The sequence below is a fragment of the Symphalangus syndactylus genome, chromosome 2 (assembly GCF_028878055.3).
Source record: "Symphalangus syndactylus isolate Jambi chromosome 2, NHGRI_mSymSyn1-v2.1_pri, whole genome shotgun sequence".
Lineage (NCBI taxonomy): Eukaryota > Metazoa > Chordata > Mammalia > Primates > Hylobatidae > Symphalangus > Symphalangus syndactylus.
In genome coordinates, this window is record NC_072424.2 from 121,727,316 (window position 1) to 121,746,843 (window position 19,528).

The window sequence follows — 19,528 nt, forward strand, 5'->3', positions numbered from 1 at the left end:
GTTAAAGCTTGTCCTAACTGACAATTTAAGTGCAGTTGTACCCTGTGAGCTTTCACATTAGATACAGAAGATTTTCTAACAACTCATTCCATAAAAGAGATAGGATCTCTTTAAGACAGTATGTTTAAGTCAAAAGTATACTTAATTACACCTTTCAGCTAACATCTGCCCTATACTGTTTATTCCTGCCCGTTTTGTGGAGCCAGAATTGGTGAGGGGTCTACAATAGCAGCTGTTGAGTGGAGGCCCCCACCTAGAGGTCAACTGGAAGCCAGTTCAAAAAATATAAAGCTAATCTGAATCGAACTGTCATTTTCTTAAAAATAAAGTACAACCTCATACCTCCCTCTTCTGTCACAAAAAAAAAAGCCTGCTGTGTGCATCCCTTCCCTTCAGTACACCACAGCTTGTTTGCACATAAATGATAACATGGTGGGTACCGTAAGGCAGGGACAGGCACCAATAAAAGATGGGCATCTGAGAAATCAGATCGTGCTGGTGTTTCCACGTTCTAGGTCTATCTAAATAAACGCACAGATTGGAGAAAGGGTTTTTAGAGCATGTTAGAGGGCAAATAGCCATGTAGTTCTGCAAGATATCCATATGTGTATATATATCGCAGGAATAAATATGAAGGGGGGGCTGGCTTACACACTCGGTATTTAAGCCTTTTTTTTTTTTTTTTTTTTTTTGGCCCAGCACTGGTGAATGGGACCCCATAGCTCTCGGGTCAGTTTGTGCCTCTCTCTTTTCTTTCATTATAGAGGATTTTCATCTGATTTGATTTCATTTATCACCCATGGGTAGATCAATACCAGGTTAACGACTGCACCTGGTTATTTCCTACCCACTCTTTCCTGTCCTACACCTGTACTATCTGTAAGTGGGGCGCAGGCTGACACCCCAGTAGTAGTTGAGCAAGACCACTGCCTTCCAAACTTCACTAGCTCCCACACTTCTGAATTTCTTGACTCTTTCCCTTGCCTGGCATCTACTTCTTTCCCTTTTAATTTATCCCTTACTTACGCAACAATCCTGATCTAGAACATTCTCATCCTATAGCTGAAATTACTTCAACAACTTGTTTCTTTCCCTCAGTTTTTCATCTTACCTTATAACCCATGAAAACAGCTTTAGTATGTCCTAAGAGTCAGTACCCAATGCCACCATCTTTGGGTATCATCTGGATCACGTCAGTGATCTTAGAATTATTTAGAGGTTGATTGCTCACATTAGGACCTCCAACCTTGCCAAATCATCTTTTCTTGCCTGTTGCCGTCTCTAACTGGTTTCATTATATGCTGTACTGGGACCCATGTTCTGTTTTCTGGTTAAGCAAGTCAGTTATTTTTTCCTTCAACCTCTGTTGCCTCATCGTTTTTTTGAGATGCAGTCCTGCCCTGTCACCAGGCTGGAGTGCAGTGGCTCGATGTCAGCTCACTGCAACCTCTGCCTCCCGGGTTCAAGCGATCCTCCTACCTCAGCCTCCCGAGTAGCTGGGACTACAGGCGTGTACCACCACACCCAGCTAATTTTTTGTATTTTTAGTAAGGACAGGGTTTCACCATGTTGGCCAGGATGATCTCGATCTGTTGACCTCATGATCCACCCACCTTGACCTCCCAAAGTGCTGGGATTACAGGCATCATCTTTTTTTTAAAAAAGCAAAACCGAAAGCATCCTGCCATCTCACACTCTTCCAGTCCTTTATTATATCACTGCTTCAGGCAAGAGAGGCGAGAGGCAAGAAATGCTGGGGGCTGAGGCAGGGAAGGCGGTTCTTGCATAAAGTACACTGACAGCTTCCCTTTTTGCCTCTCTTTACACCCTTAACTGAACAAGCCATTTTCCTTGCTCAGAACAACTACCTTCTAAACATGACTTAAGACTTCTTTTTCAGCACAGTTTACCCATAGTAAATTATTTCTCGGAACATGCGGGGTACTGATTCTACCCGTCATACCCAAATACACAAATACTCAGGTCCTGCGGTCCACCCTGTGGACCACATGTGTATGAAAAGTCAGCCTTCAGTATACACAGGTTTTACACCCTGCAAATACTGTACTTTCAATCTGCATTTGGTTGAAAAATATTTGTGTATAAGCGGACCCGCACAGCTCAAACTCATGTTGTTCAAGGGTCAACTGTAATCCCAATAGTTGTACTCCACTAATTCTTCTTTTCTAAACATTGATCTCTTCTATGTGTCTCAGTCTTTATCCACAGTTTTAGTGTCCTCACTGTGACTCAGCTGCAGCCAGCGCTGCTCTCATGTTTGGGTAAGGACGCTTACCCTACGCACACACAAGAAGCTTCATGCAAAACAGGGAGCCACTACAACAAAATCATGCATGTGATCGGCACTCAATACTTCTACTCGTGACAGCTAGAGGGAGGCCCATGTACAGAAGACGTTTGAATTTTAAAATACGTAAGCATTTGCAGGCTAATTTTTAAAACCAACTTATTACATTATGTATAACAGTGGTATTCTTAAGGGCCAGGAGCATAATTTCCACCTTTTCAATTCTTTCAAGTGCCTTCCTCCAGGGTCACTCCAAGATTTCATAATGTGGTCTATGGTAATACCAGTCAGATGGAAAATCTCACTTGCTTAAAGCCTGGCTCTCTCCAGGCGTTTGTATGTGAACAGTCAAAGCTGAAACTTCAAAGTTTATTTCATGAAATTAAGGGCAAATGGTGCATTTCCCTTAACCAAGTATCAAAAGCAGCACGTGTGAGTGGGCGCGCTATGTGTGTGGCTCTGAGTGTGCACAGACAAAACACACACCATGCTCATTACTAGTCCCAGTACTGTGCAGCACAGCCACTGCATGTACACGGAGTCTTTCCTGTGATATTAAAAAGATCCTCTGGCGGCAGAAACTATATCTAATGTATTCGTTTCCCTCATAGAAGTAGGTACCTAACAGGCATTCAATAAATAACTTAGATTAAATGTAATTTTTTAAAAAGACTCATCTGCTAAAACAGTGGTTTTTACCCTTTGGTGTGTCATGGATGCCTTTAAAACTGATTAAATGCACATGCTCCTTATCTGCATACCCACCTGAACTCCACTTACTAGGGTGGCTTTCCACCCAAGTTGAGAAACTGTGTTCCAAACATTTAAACTCGGAGATGTCTCCTCCTAGCTTCACTCTCAGGACCTGGACCAGCCCCCACATTTCATCCCTGGACTCTGAGAGCAGATTTCAAATCAGCCTTCCTGCCACTTCTTCAAATTATTATCTGAGTCCTCTTTCTAGGATAGTATCATATTTCTTCACTACTTACACACCTGAACGAGACAAACCCTCTCAGACACAGGTAAGGCCTGCTACACGTGGCTTCCTTCCTGCCTGCACTTTTAGCCTCATCTGCTCCTCCTCGGATAGTACCCTCTGTACATGGGTGCTTTAAGGCCAAGACTTATGGCTTTCCCAGAACCTCCTCTCTGCTTCCTCCTCTTTCATTTGTCATAGCTTAAAGATTGTCCCCATCTGAGAAGCTGTCCCAGGTTTCATCAGGCAGTGAAGAACAACTTCTACCACCTGTATAGCTCTGTCAAAGCAGTGAGGTTGCATTTTAATTCTTTTCCTATTTCTCCAGCCATGGGGAGAGGCCTGGTATATTGTAGGTGCATAAAAAATCTCTGTTGAAAGAATGAACTGACACTGCACAACAAGACTGTCACATAAAACCACAGGAATCACTGGATGCAGATTTAAAGAATCCCTCAAAGGCTAAAATGCATCCATATCCTGTGTCGCTTTCCCCTTGCATCGTGTGGTCTGAGGGCTAGAAAAGCCATCTAAACGTACTTCTAAAAGTGCATACCTTTGCTAAAGCCTCTCACCTCATCAATTTATATCTGGAAACAAAGGCTTTGCCACAGTCAGGCTGCACACACTTATACGGCCGCTCCCTGGAGTGGGAATAATTGTGAATCGTGAACTTCTCCAGGGTGAGGAACGTCTTGCCACATAACTGGCAGGGGAACGTGGCCATGGGCTTTGCTTCTCACACCTTCCTTTTCAGATGTGCTGACCAAATGCTGTGCCATTTAAGCACAAACAGAACGATGGTGCTGGGCACATCAGCAGAGTCCCTGCAGCTGAACTCCAGACCACGGGAGAGGCAGCATCGTGGGCCTGGTTCTACCCAGACATGGGCCTCTCAGCTGTCACTAGCTTTGCTTCCTGCTTTCACACATCCCAGTTTACATGCAGTCTCAAGCTGAGGGGAGAAAGTCTGAGGCACAGGTGCGATTCAGGAGCAGAAAGGTAATCTGCATCACTATAGCTGGGGCATGTCCTGGGTCCCCCGGATTGGCTGTGGAGAGAAGAGGAACAGTTTTCTTGCATTAGCCATTTGAAAACAATGTTTTTCCTCCCTGACTGCTTCAGAATCAACTACCCACAATCAACACGTTCCTTTAAATGGTGCTCACGGAACACAATTCTCCCTGTGAGAGGGCCATCTGCATATAAATCTACACTTTTGGCTTCTCAGAGGGTGAGGAGTCAAGCACCGATGGCCAGTGGAGCACACTTTCCCTCTGATAAGGCCAGTTCTTTCCACAGATCCAGTATTATCTATTTCAGGTCAGTGTGAAGCTCAGTTGACCAAAGAGAAAAACAACAACAACAAAAAGCTCCCTCAGTGTGTTCAAGTGTTTTTACTGGTCCATAAACAAAAATCACTCATGCTTATTCAAACCATGGGCTCTTCCTCATCACTCATTGTTGGCATAACATTAGTTGCTTATCACACCTGTTTAAACTTCCAGAGGATAAGAAATAATTTGTATACACCTAAGTTAATTTGTTTGTAAGATTACTCTGCAGAAGGGCTGATAGAATGTGTGTAAAGCTAGTCTAGTCTAGTTGCACTGATGTGGTGGCACAAAGCTGATAGCTCAGGAACCAGCTCAGGCCACATTCAGATTTGTAGGCACCATCCTCTAAAGTTCTACTAATCTATTCCTCTTTTGTTTATGGACCGTTCTTCATTCCTTGGCCCTACCCTGGAGGGCCCATCCAGCTACCTGCTGGTAGGTCACTTCCAGGAGACGGGCCTACTGCCTCCTCAAACCCAACTTGTCTCAAACCCAAATCATTACCACCCTTCTGACTCAGCCAGAGTCACCAAAAACCAGGTTCTTCTTTTTCTACCAATTGGCCATCATTGGAGGAACCTGAAGTGTCTGAGGCTGCATCATAAACAATACTCCACTTACTAGGGTGGCTTTCCACCCGAGCTAAGAAACTGTGTTCCAAACATTTACACTTGGAGATGTCCCCTCCTAGCTTCACTCTCAGGACCTGGTCCAGCCCCCGACATTTCATCCCTGGACTCTGACAGCAGGTTTCAAATTGGCCTCTACCTGCCACTACCTGCCAGGGTAAAGCCCTGGATCACTACCACCCTGTGCTATTCTAGAGAGAGATTCTCAGGTGGGTAAATGCTCACCTTTCAAGTGCCAATACTTAAAAAAATTAAGAGTACCGTATGCTTAGGTGAAGTACACTTGAGTAGCTTTTGTTCACAGGCCAGCATTTGCTGAACTTTGCCAGTAAGCAGGGCACTCATGGTAAACTGACCAATTGCAGTGAGTCTTTAAAGCCCTCCCTGCTCCTTGCAGTCATTTATTGCCATGTCTCTAGAGTTGCTCTTTATTGCTAAAAGTTAATTTTTACTTACCTTTTTGGTTACTTTCAGATCAGAAAGTATGAGTCTAACTAGATGAAACTTTATTGTAGTAACAGTTTAAGCATGTTTAAATATAGCATTATGTAGCACACAGACATAACCAAACACATATTCCTTTTCTAACCAGCAACAATTCCAGGAAACTTGTAGAGTTCCTCATCTTCTGTTGTAGATGTTTTCAGTGTCTGGACAGAGTTCACAGTACCAAGCAAATACCCCTCACCATCCTGCCTCATCCACTTGGAAACTCGAAAGCTGATTTAGGCACTTTTGGTCAGCACTAATCCAAACCAGGGGACACACAGGCGTCCTCGGCCAGCACCTTGGCACCACACCTTCTTTCTGATGGCTTTGATTCTAGCAGCACACACAACCTCTGCAATTATGTGTGATTTTAACTGATTACCTGTCCTAGCTCTGCCCAAACCCCTTTCCCCCAACCCCTGGTTCCCTTCCAGTATTCTAGTTCATGCCTGAGGCCCTATCTTGAGGAATCCTCAACAGCCCTGGTCACAAACAAAATAACTCCTTCTAGGAATTCTATTCCGCCTGCCGAGTTTGCTCTGCTGGGTATCATGATCTGTTCTACTTCTCATCCAGCCTAAGTTTGGCCATAATACCGGCCCAGCTATAAAACACACTCATTCACTTAGAATTGCTCTGTGTTCTTTCTAGGTTTATTAAAAAAGACTAACACAGAGTATGAAGTTTGAAAATGCATCTTTTTCTCCTTCCCTTTATAGCTGAACTCAAAATAGCACTCGTCCCACTCGCCCCTTCAGAGAAGGAGCTGGTTTGTTGGGGAAGGTTTTGTATTTCTCTCACCTACTTAACACCCTGCATATACACTTTTCTCAACTTATCACAGTAAGTTGATTCTCCCCAATTCTTGCTTTATGAGATGACCGGTATGTCCAACAGAACTTCCTGCAATGATGGAAATGTTACAGATGTGATGGCTACTGAGCACTCAAAATTGTGCCTCTGAGAAACTGAAATTTTACTTTAACTTTAAATTGCCACATAGTGCCAGTGGCTGCTGTACTGGATGGCACAGGCAGACTCTTGGTATTCCCATCAAAGGAGAGGAAGGCAAGGCTGTGCTTTCCTTGGACACAACTGTGCTACTGATTCAGCCTCAGGTATTTACCCTGAAGCTATAAATCCAGCCACTTGTTCTGTGAATCCAGTGGAAAGATTGTCCAGTTCAAATTCCAGCTTACCCATGGTATCTGTGTCCTGAGTTTCAGTTTCCTCATTTGTAACAGTTACCTGATGTATGTAAACAGGCTGCTGGGACAATCGACTGAGACAAAATGGATCTGAAAGCACACTGTAATCTAAATAAAGACCCTACAAATAGGCAGTATTTATGAAACACTGGAATTAAAAGTACTATAGAACCATCTGTCAATGTACAGCTCATGTTCTAACCATTTAGCTATGGATGTAACGGGAAAGAGACACATTCTCTCCCTATGGATACTATACCATATCAATTATACTGGAAAGAAGTGGCAGTGTGGACAACACACGTGTAGAAAGGACACAAGAGGTGGCAAGTAAAACGCCTGCATTCTTTCTCAGCAGATGTAAACCTTGACTCATTGCTAACCAAACACACTAGGAGTACAAAGAAAAAAATAAAGCTTATTAAATTGAAAAACTTGCCCTTTGGCACTGAATGAGGTTTTCCAGATCTCTTTCCAGCCATTTCTTCCTAAGATTCAAAAGGCCAGCAGTCATGGACATCACCCATGCCTACATTTCCCCCTGAGCCCTCAAAGATGAATGGGACAATCCGAGCGTTAGACATGGCCATGGTTTAAAGGTGAGGCACATTTCCTCCAACTTCAAGTTTCCCTCAAAGACCAAAACACAAAGTCTCTCGTTTTTATGCTTATTTCATAAGTATCTTTTCCCAAGGCTTTATGTTGAGTTCCAGGTCTGTGTGTTTAATATACCTAGCCTAATACTAATTGCAAAGTTGGTCCTCAGAACTAAGTTAGTTATATGATAGTGAACATTCTTTAATTTCTTCAGAGAGTCCTTAATGAACTCAAATTCATAATTTTTAATCACCATAACTATGTATTTCTTCAATATGGGCCTTAGAATACAAATATTTGTTTTCATGATATAATAATAAACTTCTGTAAAAACAAGACTATCTACCCCAACAGACTATAAACTCTTTGTGGCTGAGGGTCAAAGCTTAGCTATTAAAAACAACAACAAAATAAAAACTGTGTGGATATATACAACATCTCTCATCACCATGCACTTGATCGGTTCGAAGGCTGTTTACTGATGAGTCCAATCTTTGGTTGAAACCCAATGCACTTTCTGGCCACATCCTTAAAACAACTTATGACAACTTTCTATTATCTGGCAGACCACCAATGATCCTAACAGAACTGACAGAGCAATGGTCCTGATGAGAGTCATTCTGTTCTGTCACTTGTAGAGATTGCATTTGAGTCTTAAATACGGTGCTATTTCAACACCTGTCACCCTGGAAAGATAGTAAGTCTTACCCCAAAACATCTCAGGACATAATTTTCAGTCCCCTTGATTCTAAAAATACTGAGTGAGTGATACAGATCTGCCAGTATGCCAAAGAAGGCTTGTGCCATCTGCTTCGTTCTGCTCATGTTGATTATTTTGGGGATGAGAGAGGATCAGACTGGAAGAAGAACATATATATATGGTAACAGCCAGGAAAGACTGTGTTCCCAGGGGACAGGGATATACGAAGGTGGAGGGGGGAGTCAGAACACAACTGTAGTTCCAGGACTTCCCCAATGCTACGTAACACATCATCTAATGGGGCACAACTGCTTTACAACATTCTTAAAATAAACTGTGACTTCTAGTGTCTATTTCCATTGTCCTCAGTGACACAATCAATGCAAGGCCCATTTCTGAGAGGAAACTGAATTTCCACTTTTGGTCTTCCAACACGGGTGTTTTTCTCAATATCAGTTCTTTGAAGGACTTTGGTAGCAGTCTCTATCAAATTTTAAAAAGCTATTTAGAAATGTCATCAGGAAAAAGATGATATCCAGAACCTCCAGGTAGTCATGGCTGCCATGGCTGCAGACCTCACTCCCATCATGGCCGGAAGGCAAGGCCAAAGATCAATCCACTTGCTGTTTCCTTAAAGTGCTACTTTCTCTCGCGCTTCTGGCTTTCTCCCTCCTGGAATGTCCTGGGAACCCTTGTCTACCTGGCAAACTTCTACTTTTCTCTGTCACTCCCAGGCAGAGGCACGAGTTCCTCCTCCACATGGTGAGGTGTTTACTCAATGGCCCAGTAGAGCTCTCCACCTTAATATGTTTGAAGAGCTTTCACTCTAGTTTATCCTCATTGTAGGAAGCACTACCTGCCCTTCTATTCTGCTCTGAGAGAGCCACCTGCTGAGCCATCAGGTTTGTTGCCTATAGATTCTTTTCAGCTGTCACCTTGAGAGACTGAATTTTGTTAACCCAGTGACTAAGCTCTTACTTTCTAAGAAATGAGGCTTAGGATGCACAAGAAAGACAAAGTGAATTATTTCTCTAATATTCAGGGAGAAAATTGAGAAAGCTGTCCAGATGATTATGCTACAGCTTTGGAACATCAAATCCACATCCTAGCCAGAACATCTGAAAAGGGACAGGGTGTGTTCTGTTTACAAATAGAGTAATATCTGGTTAAAGATGGCCAACTGAATAAAAGCATGTAGCTCCAGTCTCTCCGAAAATTCTACTAAAACAGTAATAGTGGGATTTTTCTAAAACACAGCCTAATATAAAAGGGAGAAAACAACAAATTTTGGAAGCTGAAAAGCAGGTAAACAAGCAGTGATCAACTTGGCCATCCTAAGAAAGCTGAAGTTTAAGCCAGCAGTAAGAGGCAACAAAACAACCTGCTATACCCTGCAGCATCTACCATACGTCTCTGCAATTTGGTACAGTAGGTACTTCTGGAAGTGAGGATGGAAACAGGTATGAAAGCAGCAGGTGAAAGTCTGTTAGTGAAGCACTGAGCCCTCCTGACCTCTCCTGATGCCTGCAGTGGGGTGCCTGCCCTTCCTTCCCCTAGCACAAGTGCTAGCTATGGAGACTGTATGAAAGTGGGGGAGTATACTGACACAGGGTGAATGTCCTCTCTCACAGGGCAGGAGGATGGAGGAGTCTTCCCTGGGAAGCTGACCAGCCCAAGAGAAAAGAGCAAACCATAAGGACAAGTGGGGGTTCCTCCAGGGGTCGCCACCTTACCCTATACAAGGCCCCAGCTGACAAGCCCCACCTAAGTATACAAAGCTCCCATCAGCTCTTTACTGGCTTGACTCACAAATTAGTAGGCCAAGGATCACCAGAAATCAGAGGAAGGCACTTAATAGGGAAAACTGACACGAAAACTAACGGGGAAAAAAAGACTACAGGGGGAAGGAAACTTCAAAAATAATAATCATTAATATCCTAGAGAGAACAGAGGTCCTTAAAAGAAGAGCAGGATATTATTTTTTAAAGAGGACAACACCAACAAAAAGGCAATGGCAGTGCAAGACGCCAGGGGCTGGGACAGGCATTTGAGTCAAACTTGCAAGGGGAACACTTGAGAACCCAGACAGCATCCGAGAGTCAACACCAGAGGCAACCTCTTAGAACTCAGCTAATATAATCCAGAGGCTTTCATTCACTGACTAAATGGTTAAAATATGTATCATTTCACCGAGAAACATGAAAGGAGAGGAGAGAATTTTTAAACTAACAGAGTATACTATCTTCATCACATGACAAAGTTACCTATTATCATTGCTTGCATGAAACATTCATGTATTAGAAGTCATGGATAATACGATACAGTAAGACAATAAACTAATGAAAGGCATAAAATTGGAATGGAATAATTATTTCTTTATTTGCAGAGGAATGTTGATATAGAAAATCCCAAAGAATCCACACAGAAGATTAGAAAGTTTGGCAAGGTGTTTGGTTACAAAAATCAAACTACACAAACAGCTGCATTTCTAAATATCCACAAGCAGAAATAGAGTTTAAAATACCATCATATTAGCCAGAAAATAAACACAGGTAACTAGTGCCCAGCCAAAGGGAAGGAGACAATATGCAAGCTGGGAATCATGGACAGGATATATTCAAAGATGTGTTTCCTCAGGAATTATTGGACAGAATACAATTACATTGCTCTATAATGACATATGCATGAGAATAGATAAATAGAAGTGAAAATCATTACTAAAACTTGAGGTGGTGGTTGTCTAGGCAGTGACCATCTCTTGCTTGGGAGATCAAGAAAGGTGTCATGGAGAAGTAAAAGTTGAAGCTAGCCTACAAGTTTACAATGTGTTCAAGAGGGAGGTGGTCTATTTCAGGCCAAGGGAATGAATCCAACCACTTGGAGAATAAGTGGTTCAGTAAGACTGTAATACAGGTGCAGATGTGGGCAAAGGAGAAAACAGGCTAGAGAGACGGAGAATCGTGAAGGGTCCATTCTACGAGGGGAAGGTGGGCTTTTTTGTCATAAATTGTTTTTAGCAGATTGATCTATTTAGTCAAGTCCAGCCACAAACTCTTGAATTTATGTGGAGGTGCAGTGAGGAGGGCGGGAAGAGAAGAGGTAGAAATAGGTAGAGAATGCCAATAAAATGCTGTGAGGAATGGGAAGAGGCAGTGGGAAAAGCCTCAGCCTGTGAATGTGAGCCTCAAAGAGCCACAGAAAACTGACAAAACCAAACTACCAAGGAGAAAGGACGACCCAGGCGCTCACCACCAGGGATCTGGGCAATGGGGACCCATCAGAAGCAGTAGACTTGCCACCAGATTTCACTTTTTGACAGTAACTCTGGCAGGCACGTATAAGACATGCTGGAGGGTGGTGCGCTGGATAATGAGATCCTTTAGGCTTCTGCCAGATCTCAGAAGAGAGAACACAGGCCTGCGCAAGGAGAGAGGGCAGGTTCCAGTGACACTCTGTAAACAGAATAACTGGATTAGGACTGAAGTTAGGGGAAAGAGGGAATGGTGGTGGCAGAGAGAGGTTTTCTTCTGCATCCCAGAAGAAAAACTCAGCAAAAAATAAGCGTTAGTAGTTCATTTTTAGACATGCTGAGCTTAACGGTGCCTAACGGGCATTCGGGCCAGCAAGGAGACGTACAGCGTGGAGTGGCTGAGGAGCTCTTCTAGTCTAGGGAAGCGGATGCCTTTCTGAACCTAACTTATACAGGCGACTTTATAAGTTACTCTGAGCTTTCCATGGGAGGCTTCATATCCTGTCAGTGACTCACGTGTTCAACCTTGATCACCAATGTTTTCCTCCCAGCGTGGTTTGGTCAAGTGGGCTAGCCCTGGGGGTAAGGAGGAATTTGTTTTCTTTATGGCAGGCTGCAGCTAGACTGAGACTCCCTTAGGACATCTACTCTGCACTGTAGCCCGGATGGAAACAGACTTGTGGGGGCATGGAATTCTCAGAGCTCCAAAGACAGAAGCAGACTTCTGCTTCAAAATCCCCCCAGCTCCTCTTGGATAAGATGGTCTACTGACAGGCCCATGGTGATAAAAATGAGCAAAATGAGAATTAAGTCTGAGTTCAAAAACTTGATAAGATGTTGCTAAATAACTTCTAGATGGTAATAGTACAAACAAGATCCTAATAAACAAACAAACCCAAAACAAAAATCTTTTGGTTACCTCATCTACTAGAAGAAGGTAGGCTTTTTATAGATGGGAGCTTTTCTTTGCTATAATTTATTTAGCAGATTGAAGATATCTAACCTATTGAGTCAAGGCTAGCCCCTGACTGCGTCTACATGGAGATGGAGTGAGGTGGTAGAGGTAGAGGATGCCAATAAAACGTTCTTCATTGAAACAGGAAGAAGTCCAGAGAAGCAATGGAAAAGGCAAGAGCCCATGAAGGTGAGCCTTGGAGAGCCACAGAGGACTGAGAGATGCTGAACTACCAAGGGGGAAGGGATGACTCTGATGAGCAGGGAGCTGGATCTGTCACCACAGAAGTGCTTCATCTCTCACAGGTCTGGGGCCACTTCCACCACTGGCCTTCCTCATCCATACAGCAGAGAAGCAAGGGGCTGGGACAGCCAGGATCCCCACGAAAGGGCCAAAGGCCTTCTTCCAGATGGGTCATCCAGTATAGTACCCACGGGGGAAAGGAGGAAAAGAAATATTGTTGCAGACTCTTGGATCTTTGACACGCCTCCTCACCTCTCCCCACCATACGCATTGTATTTTTAAATAGAAACATTCACAAAAAAATAGACAAATGTCTACAAGTAAGTAAAATAGATGTGTGCATTGAGAAAGGCAAGGGTTAAGTTCAGGCCTGGTTCTCAAGCTGAGATGGGACTGCCTTGTTTGAAGAGGACTATTTATGAATGAAGACTCTCAGGAGCCTGGTGGGGGGTGAGGGGTGGAGAGCAACTCCCGAAATCCAGACAAGAGCCTTTGGTATTAGGGGAAGATTTTCTAATTGTTAGTCAGGAATGGGGATCATTCCTTTATGATAGCTGAAAATATATCCCCCTCCTCCCTCCCTAGAAACCCTTGAGTCTCGTCTTTAGGCCCTTTTAGGGTCTGCTTCTATAGCTGATGGCGGTGATCTCTTTTCCTGGGACTCTAAGTGTAGGACATGGAGGAACCAGAACTCTAATTAGCAGCAGGACCTATTATTTTTCCAATAAGGTTACCATTCAAGGGAAAGAAAAGCCTGTTTCTTTCTCAGGAAGTGTGTGAGGGTATAGGCTCACATTGAGAAGAGAAATGTGAAAAGCATATTAGTTACATTGACCATGGGATGCCTGGTTTGTGAGTTAAAATCACCTGAATGACCTTGAAGGATCTGAGATCTAGAAAGGATGCTCAAGACTTGGGTGGACTGTTTGATCCTAAAATAACATATCACTAAATAAACAGAAAAAGGCCTTGAAGTACAGATAACTACATGGCAGCAGGGTATCTTGACAGTGGATTTATAGATGACCTCATTTTTTATTTTTTGAATATCTGCACTTTCTAAAGTTTGATAATGACTACTTAGGCTGAGTCTAGGAGTTGACAAATAGAGGAGGCATACTGCAGAGGCAGAGGGGAGAACAGAGAAGAGCTCGGAGTCATGAAGCAGCATAGGGCATTGTGGAACACGTGGTGCAGGCTGGCTGGGATGGCAGGAGAGGGGCCTGTGTCAGAAAACCAATAACAGGGATAGCGCACCTGGCAGGGGACACTGGGTTTATCCTACAGGGAACTGGGAGCCAGTGAAAGTGAGGATGTCCCATCTACAGACGAATTGCAGAGAGAAAAAAGTTACATATAATCACTTATCCCTCCCCCATGGGTAACTCAGTTACCTGGAGAGAACAGCAGATTGAAAGGTACTGTTCTGAAATGCTAACTGGTTCTTTTTACGAGATGAACCTAAGACCAAATCGGATTACCCTAGACACAAATTTGATGGGCAGTTTTAAAGTAACGTGCAGTATTTTTTTCAAGCTCGATGTAGAAATATCCAGAACTTATAGTAAACTGTGTACATGCATGGTTATGTGAGAAAAGTGTAGCTGCTGCACCTGTTCCAAAGCTCACTCCATTTCCTCCAGAAGCATGCCTGTCTGCCTCTCGGGACACAGGCCGTATTTTATTAGACACAATTATTTCAAGAAGCTTGAGAATTTTCTCTTTGCCTTTCCATGTCATGTCCAATAAATTCAAAGGATGCAAAGCAAATTGTTCATCCAGGAATAGTTAATTTGAGAAATAAAAATATTTATCACTGGTCCTTTAAGATTATCTTGATTCTTGATTTTTTCTTTCTAAACTAATTAACATTTCATCGGGTTTCCATTTTAAAAGAAAATGGCACTGAAGAGACAAGGCAAGTTTTCCAAGCAACAACACTAGCTTTTCTGAAAGGGGAAAGGAATGTTAAGGAAATGGGGGAGAAAGCTTAAAAAGAGTGGAACACTAGCAAGCAGGGCCTCTTCTCCTTTTCACCTTAAGTCTTTTTTCTCTCCCATTCACAGCTTTAGGTCCTTTGTTTGTTTAACAAACCATTACAATCATACCCAGTTCAATGGGGGAGGAATGTGAACTCTCTGAGTAGCTGTCCTTGCAATCCACATGTGTGGTCCATCCCCCAGCTCATCCGCAGGCGGCTTTCATGTGCTGCTCTGCGCTCCCCGTCGCCCCAGAGGCCGGCACCTTGCTCACAATAAGCCTCAATTTCCCACTGCTGCCTGCTCACAGCTCCTCCCCAGCAGCTGAGAGCAATGTCTCAAGTGGCTCTTCCTCCCCTGCTTGCCTTGCAATCATACTGTCCACTCTGCTTTGGCTGGCCCCCTTCAGCTCCTGAGACAGACAAGGCCTGCTGTGTTAGCCACCCCCCACCTGTTCGCAGCCCATGGACTCGCCACTGAATACTGGGCAGACACATTCCAGGATCTTCCTGGCTAGCACTCCTAGTCTTCTAATGTCAGGAGCACTGTAAACAGAAGATACAAGCAAGACGCTCCCCCACCCCACCCCAACTCCCAGCCCTAACTAGAACTGCTAGTGCCTCTCTCAGGTCCTAGTAGATACGTTGGCCCTGTTGGGATTAATTTCAATTTCTTGGTCAATAAATCAAAATATTTAGCGACAATATTGTATTTCAGTAGGAGTCGGAATACTATTTTTAATAAACTATTTCAGTTGAGCTCATAAAGGTCTCTCATCCTATTCCAGTAATTTCCATCTCACAGCCCTAAGAGATAGGTAGAAAGGCATCATTGTCCCCATTTGACAAATGAGAAAACTGAGGCTCAGATGACTTAAGTTTACTGCCCATAAGCATGGACTAATGAGATACTGCAAGTAATACACTGTCCTAAGCAAAACGCCTAGCACAGAGTGAGTGCCCCAAAGGCGTTAGCTTCTACTAATATCATTATTGGTGATGATGATAATGATGATGAACAGAGGTTGCTCCCAGGTGTTCTGAACTAAGCCAAGTGCTCTTTCAACTTACGCTTTGCCATCCCTTCTAGACACACTGTCTACATGAGCAGTGAAGTTCAGCAACAGCTTTACAACAAGGTTTTCAAATAAAGCCTCAGGAAGTATGGCTGGATTGCCTCATGTGGCTGGGATGTGACCAGCATCTTTCCCAGGCTTATCTTTCAGTCGACATCTGCCACAAAGACAGGACAACTTCTTACACATCTTATGTACACAAGTTAGGAGTGTTGGCAGGGGCAGCTTTCTTCTTTTGAACTGACAGGGTTGTCAGCAGAAAATCCCATAGATCTATGTGTATTACTAGGCTGTGGATGTGGGACAGCAGAGGTCATGAAAAGTTGCTAACTGCATCATCAAATTTCCTGAAATACATGTGCACTGGGCTTTAAAAAATGAAAGGGCTAAAAGAACCCTGTTCTTGGATATTTGGCAGTTTGTGGAGGAAATGTGTTTCTTTTCCACTAGAACCTTTTTGAAGTACCCTGAACCTCCAGCATGTTCCTGCCTATGATGTGTTTCCAAGTAATCGTTAATAAACATGCCCACTAGAAATAATCTTAAAACATGCGCACCTACTGAGTGACAGGAAACATCTGCTGTGAGGCAGGGACCGAGTCCTCCCAGAAGTTTGTCTGAAGATTCAAACCTGTGAGAAGAGACCTTGTACATCGTCAGGGAATGAAGCTAGGGAAACATTCCTCCATTATGTTTCCCCCTGAACTTCACTTCTAGAGCACACACACGACTGGTGATGTGCACAGGAGATTTTCCAGTGTTTTTTCATGCATTTTAATAGATGATCTTTAAGCACTCATATCCTTTGTCCTACTTGCAACTGGATTAAGAAAAACTCTCAACTTTTCCCCTGCTTTATGCAAGTGGAAAAAAAAGAACACATGAAATTGCTTACATAATATATTCAAAACAGCACTCAGAGGAAATGGTATTTTTTAAAACCAACAGTATTAAAATACCATAAAACAAGTAGGCAAATCTATGCAATAACAGAACCTAAAACAAATTCTGAATTGAAAGAAAGTCAGCAAATAACCAGTTGGCACTCAACAAAGGAGCTTCATATAAACAAAGATTTATCAAATTTGCAGTGCAAGAAGGTTGAAGTCTCCAAGTTGAATATTGAATTAAATGGTTACTAAACCTGGCTATGCATTAGAATCAGCATGGAAAACTTTTTAAAAATACAGATTCCTGGGTGGCCACAGGGCAAATCAGTGCAGACTAAAACAGCATCACTGGGACCCCAAGAATTTATGTTTTTACCAAATCTACAGAAGCCAAGTCTACAGCCAGCTTTGTGCCACTGAACCCTGATGAGCATTTGGAAATCAGCATTTCCGTTCACCAAGTAATTCTCAAACTTGGCTTCTTCCTACCAAGGCTATTCCAACCAATTGATCCTCTTACAGGGAAAGCTTTTCAGGATTTTCTTAACTAGTACAAAGGCAAATCTGTTATGAAACAAAGCCAATTAATATCTTGCCTAAGTGATGTATTCACTTGCCTATTTTCTTCTGTGAATTTGATCAAAAAGGCTATGTCCATTTATTTTCTATGAGAACATCCTTTTAAGTTAAAAATGGAAAAATCAAGGCCATTTTTGGACAACTGTTTTTAACAATAATGCATCACAATACAGAAAAATACTGGAGGTGAGCAGGTTATTTGTCTGAGTCATTTAGGGAAATTGTTTCCAACATATTCCTTGTTTTGCTTGTATAAACACTTTACAAATCATCTTCATGGTCCATCTTTTTCCCTAAAATGCTCAACATTTATTGTGGTGGTTTAATTGGGTGGTCTCCAAAGGCTTCTATAAAAATTTTTTTGAAAGAGCTTTAAAAAGACATTAAAGCAAAAGAGTAAAATTCTTCCGGATGATTCTTCCTTTGCACCTACCCATCTCACAAATGGACAATACCAATTTATGTATTCAAAGAGGCAGGGGTTCTTCTGCTTCCCAGGAAAGGGTGCACATAACGTGAGGTACGCAAACCAGGCAGTGAAGTAGCTTAGCTTCATTGTCAAAATATTCAAATTATCACAAAAAGAAAGCGATTCCTTTCTGAATTCAACAATACTCCTTGGCCTCCGAGGGCTCACACAGGAGCTTATTCTTAAGCTGTTCAATGTAAGCAGCACTCGTGAAAGAGGAGAACTCTGGCAGGGAGGAGATCAAATCCCTCAGCTTTTCCCACCTGCCATCTCTGCGCCAGTCTAATGCTTAAATAGTTAACAATGCAACAGAGAGCCCAAGGCAGGCCCAGCCTTGGGGGAAAATCATGTGCAGTATATGACGATTTAATAAAGCAGAGAAGAGACAGGAAAAATAACAAATCTCAGTTTGACAGGATGCTACTTGCAGATTGCTTTTCAGGTCAGAATTGAGATTTCTAAAGCAGAGGGAAAAAAGGGTTTTCATACGTCAATTATTCTTTTTTAAGTATGCGGTTAAAAATGACCCTATAAAATTAAACAATCCTAAAGATAAATGTTTCCGAGTTCCAGAGTAACAAGAAGAATCACATTTTTCTAGGAGTGAAGACTGGCAGATGGTAAACAGATTAGTTAATTGTTTTAAATGAAGGGAGAAATATTTTTTGGAAAGTTTGTTTATTCGTTGATGACAAAAACCAAAGTTTCATAGAGTGTATGAGTTCCAGGATGTGTTTTTGCTGTCACAATATGTTTTTCTAGGCATTTGCTTCTGAGAACAGCATTTAAGAACCGTCTTTTTCTCTCTTAATGAACTGGTTTAGCCGCCTGCTGGGCATTCACTGAAACCCACATTGAACAAAGGGATTTCCTTCCAGTTTCAGCTCATTCACTTCTAGCGACTCCTGGTTTTACTTAAGCAAATTCTCCAAACTGACTTTTTTATTTCTAATGATTTGAGTGGGAAAGAATTGGGCAGCCCTCAAACACTGGGAAGTCTGCCCTGGTTTTCAGTGAAAGAATCCTCTAGGCTGAAGAAGTACACGGTTTGTTTTTGAAAAGCCTCTCGAATATGTTTTATTTTATTTTCCAGATGGAAAGGAGCCCACCTGATTTGGTAGATTACAGACAACTAAATCTTATTTCAGCAAGATGGATCATGGTGAACAATGAGATTCTATCTTTGAAATGAAGCCTGAGTGGGATATTCAGATTCGCCTCCAGGCAATGATGTCATTTTAAAGGTGACACTGGGGGGCATGGTATTAAGGGGTTGCTGGAAGTTGGAATAGATTTGTGGGCCTGGCAGCTGGTCTTCTACCTTCTCACATGATACATGATCTCCCTGGGGGACCCCATGCACAAACCAAGGTTACAATTACTCCTTGAAGTCAGAAGCCTCCCAAATCTCTATCTTCAATCCTGAACTTTCTTTCAAATTCCAGACTAATATATCTACCTCCCTCCCGCAACTCTCGGCATACCTTGCAGTACCCCTTCAAGGTCACATGGTGGGGCTTCAAACGTTAACCCACAGACTTGCTCCTCCTCCAGCACTGCCTGTTCTAGCTAATGGCACCGCTATGCGATAACCATCAGAGCTCCCGGATCCTCACCAGGTGATGCCTACTGTTTTAAGAACTTTACTTAATACCCTCAACAACCGCATGAGTAGGTAGCATTAACCCTATTTGATTAATGGGGAAACTAAGGCTTAGAAGTTATGCTGATTTGCCCATGACCTAACAGCCAGCAAGCAGTTAAGCTGGGCCGTGAATCCAGGGTGCATGTCAAAAGTCAACCTCTTCCCATGTCACTTCCCAGCCTCTCCAAACTTAGAA

At 42.8% G+C, this 19,528-nt stretch overlaps 2 protein-coding genes across 38 annotated transcripts in view; one reads left to right on the forward strand and one right to left on the reverse strand.

Moving 5' to 3' along the window:
- The window catches only part of ZC2HC1B (zinc finger C2HC-type containing 1B), a 101,307-nt gene extending 82,329 nt beyond the window's left edge, over positions 1-18,978 (forward strand). The window contains exon 7 of the mRNA XM_055266296.2: positions 18,781-18,978. Coding sequence (XP_055122271.1) covers positions 18,781-18,800 — 20 coding nt within the window. The 3' untranslated portion in view covers positions 18,801-18,978. The remainder of the gene's footprint in view (positions 1-18,780) is intronic.
- Positions 1-19,528, reverse strand: part of PLAGL1 (PLAG1 like zinc finger 1) — a 131,670-nt gene that overhangs the window by 3,786 nt on the left and 108,356 nt on the right. For 18 of the 37 annotated variants that reach the window (XM_063631935.1, XM_063631923.1, XM_063631834.1 and 15 more), the window contains 2 exons: positions 16,307-16,380; positions 3,863-4,338 (listed from right to left, as the gene is read on the reverse strand). In XM_063631935.1, the coding sequence (XP_063488005.1) occupies positions 3,863-4,014 (152 nt within the window). In that variant the 5' untranslated portion in view covers positions 4,015-4,338; positions 16,307-16,380. Of the gene's footprint in view, positions 1-3,862; positions 4,339-16,306; positions 16,395-19,528 lie in introns of all 37 variants that reach the window. The other 19 variants (XM_063631982.1, XM_063631861.1, XM_063631874.1 and 16 more) reach the window with 4 other exon arrangements.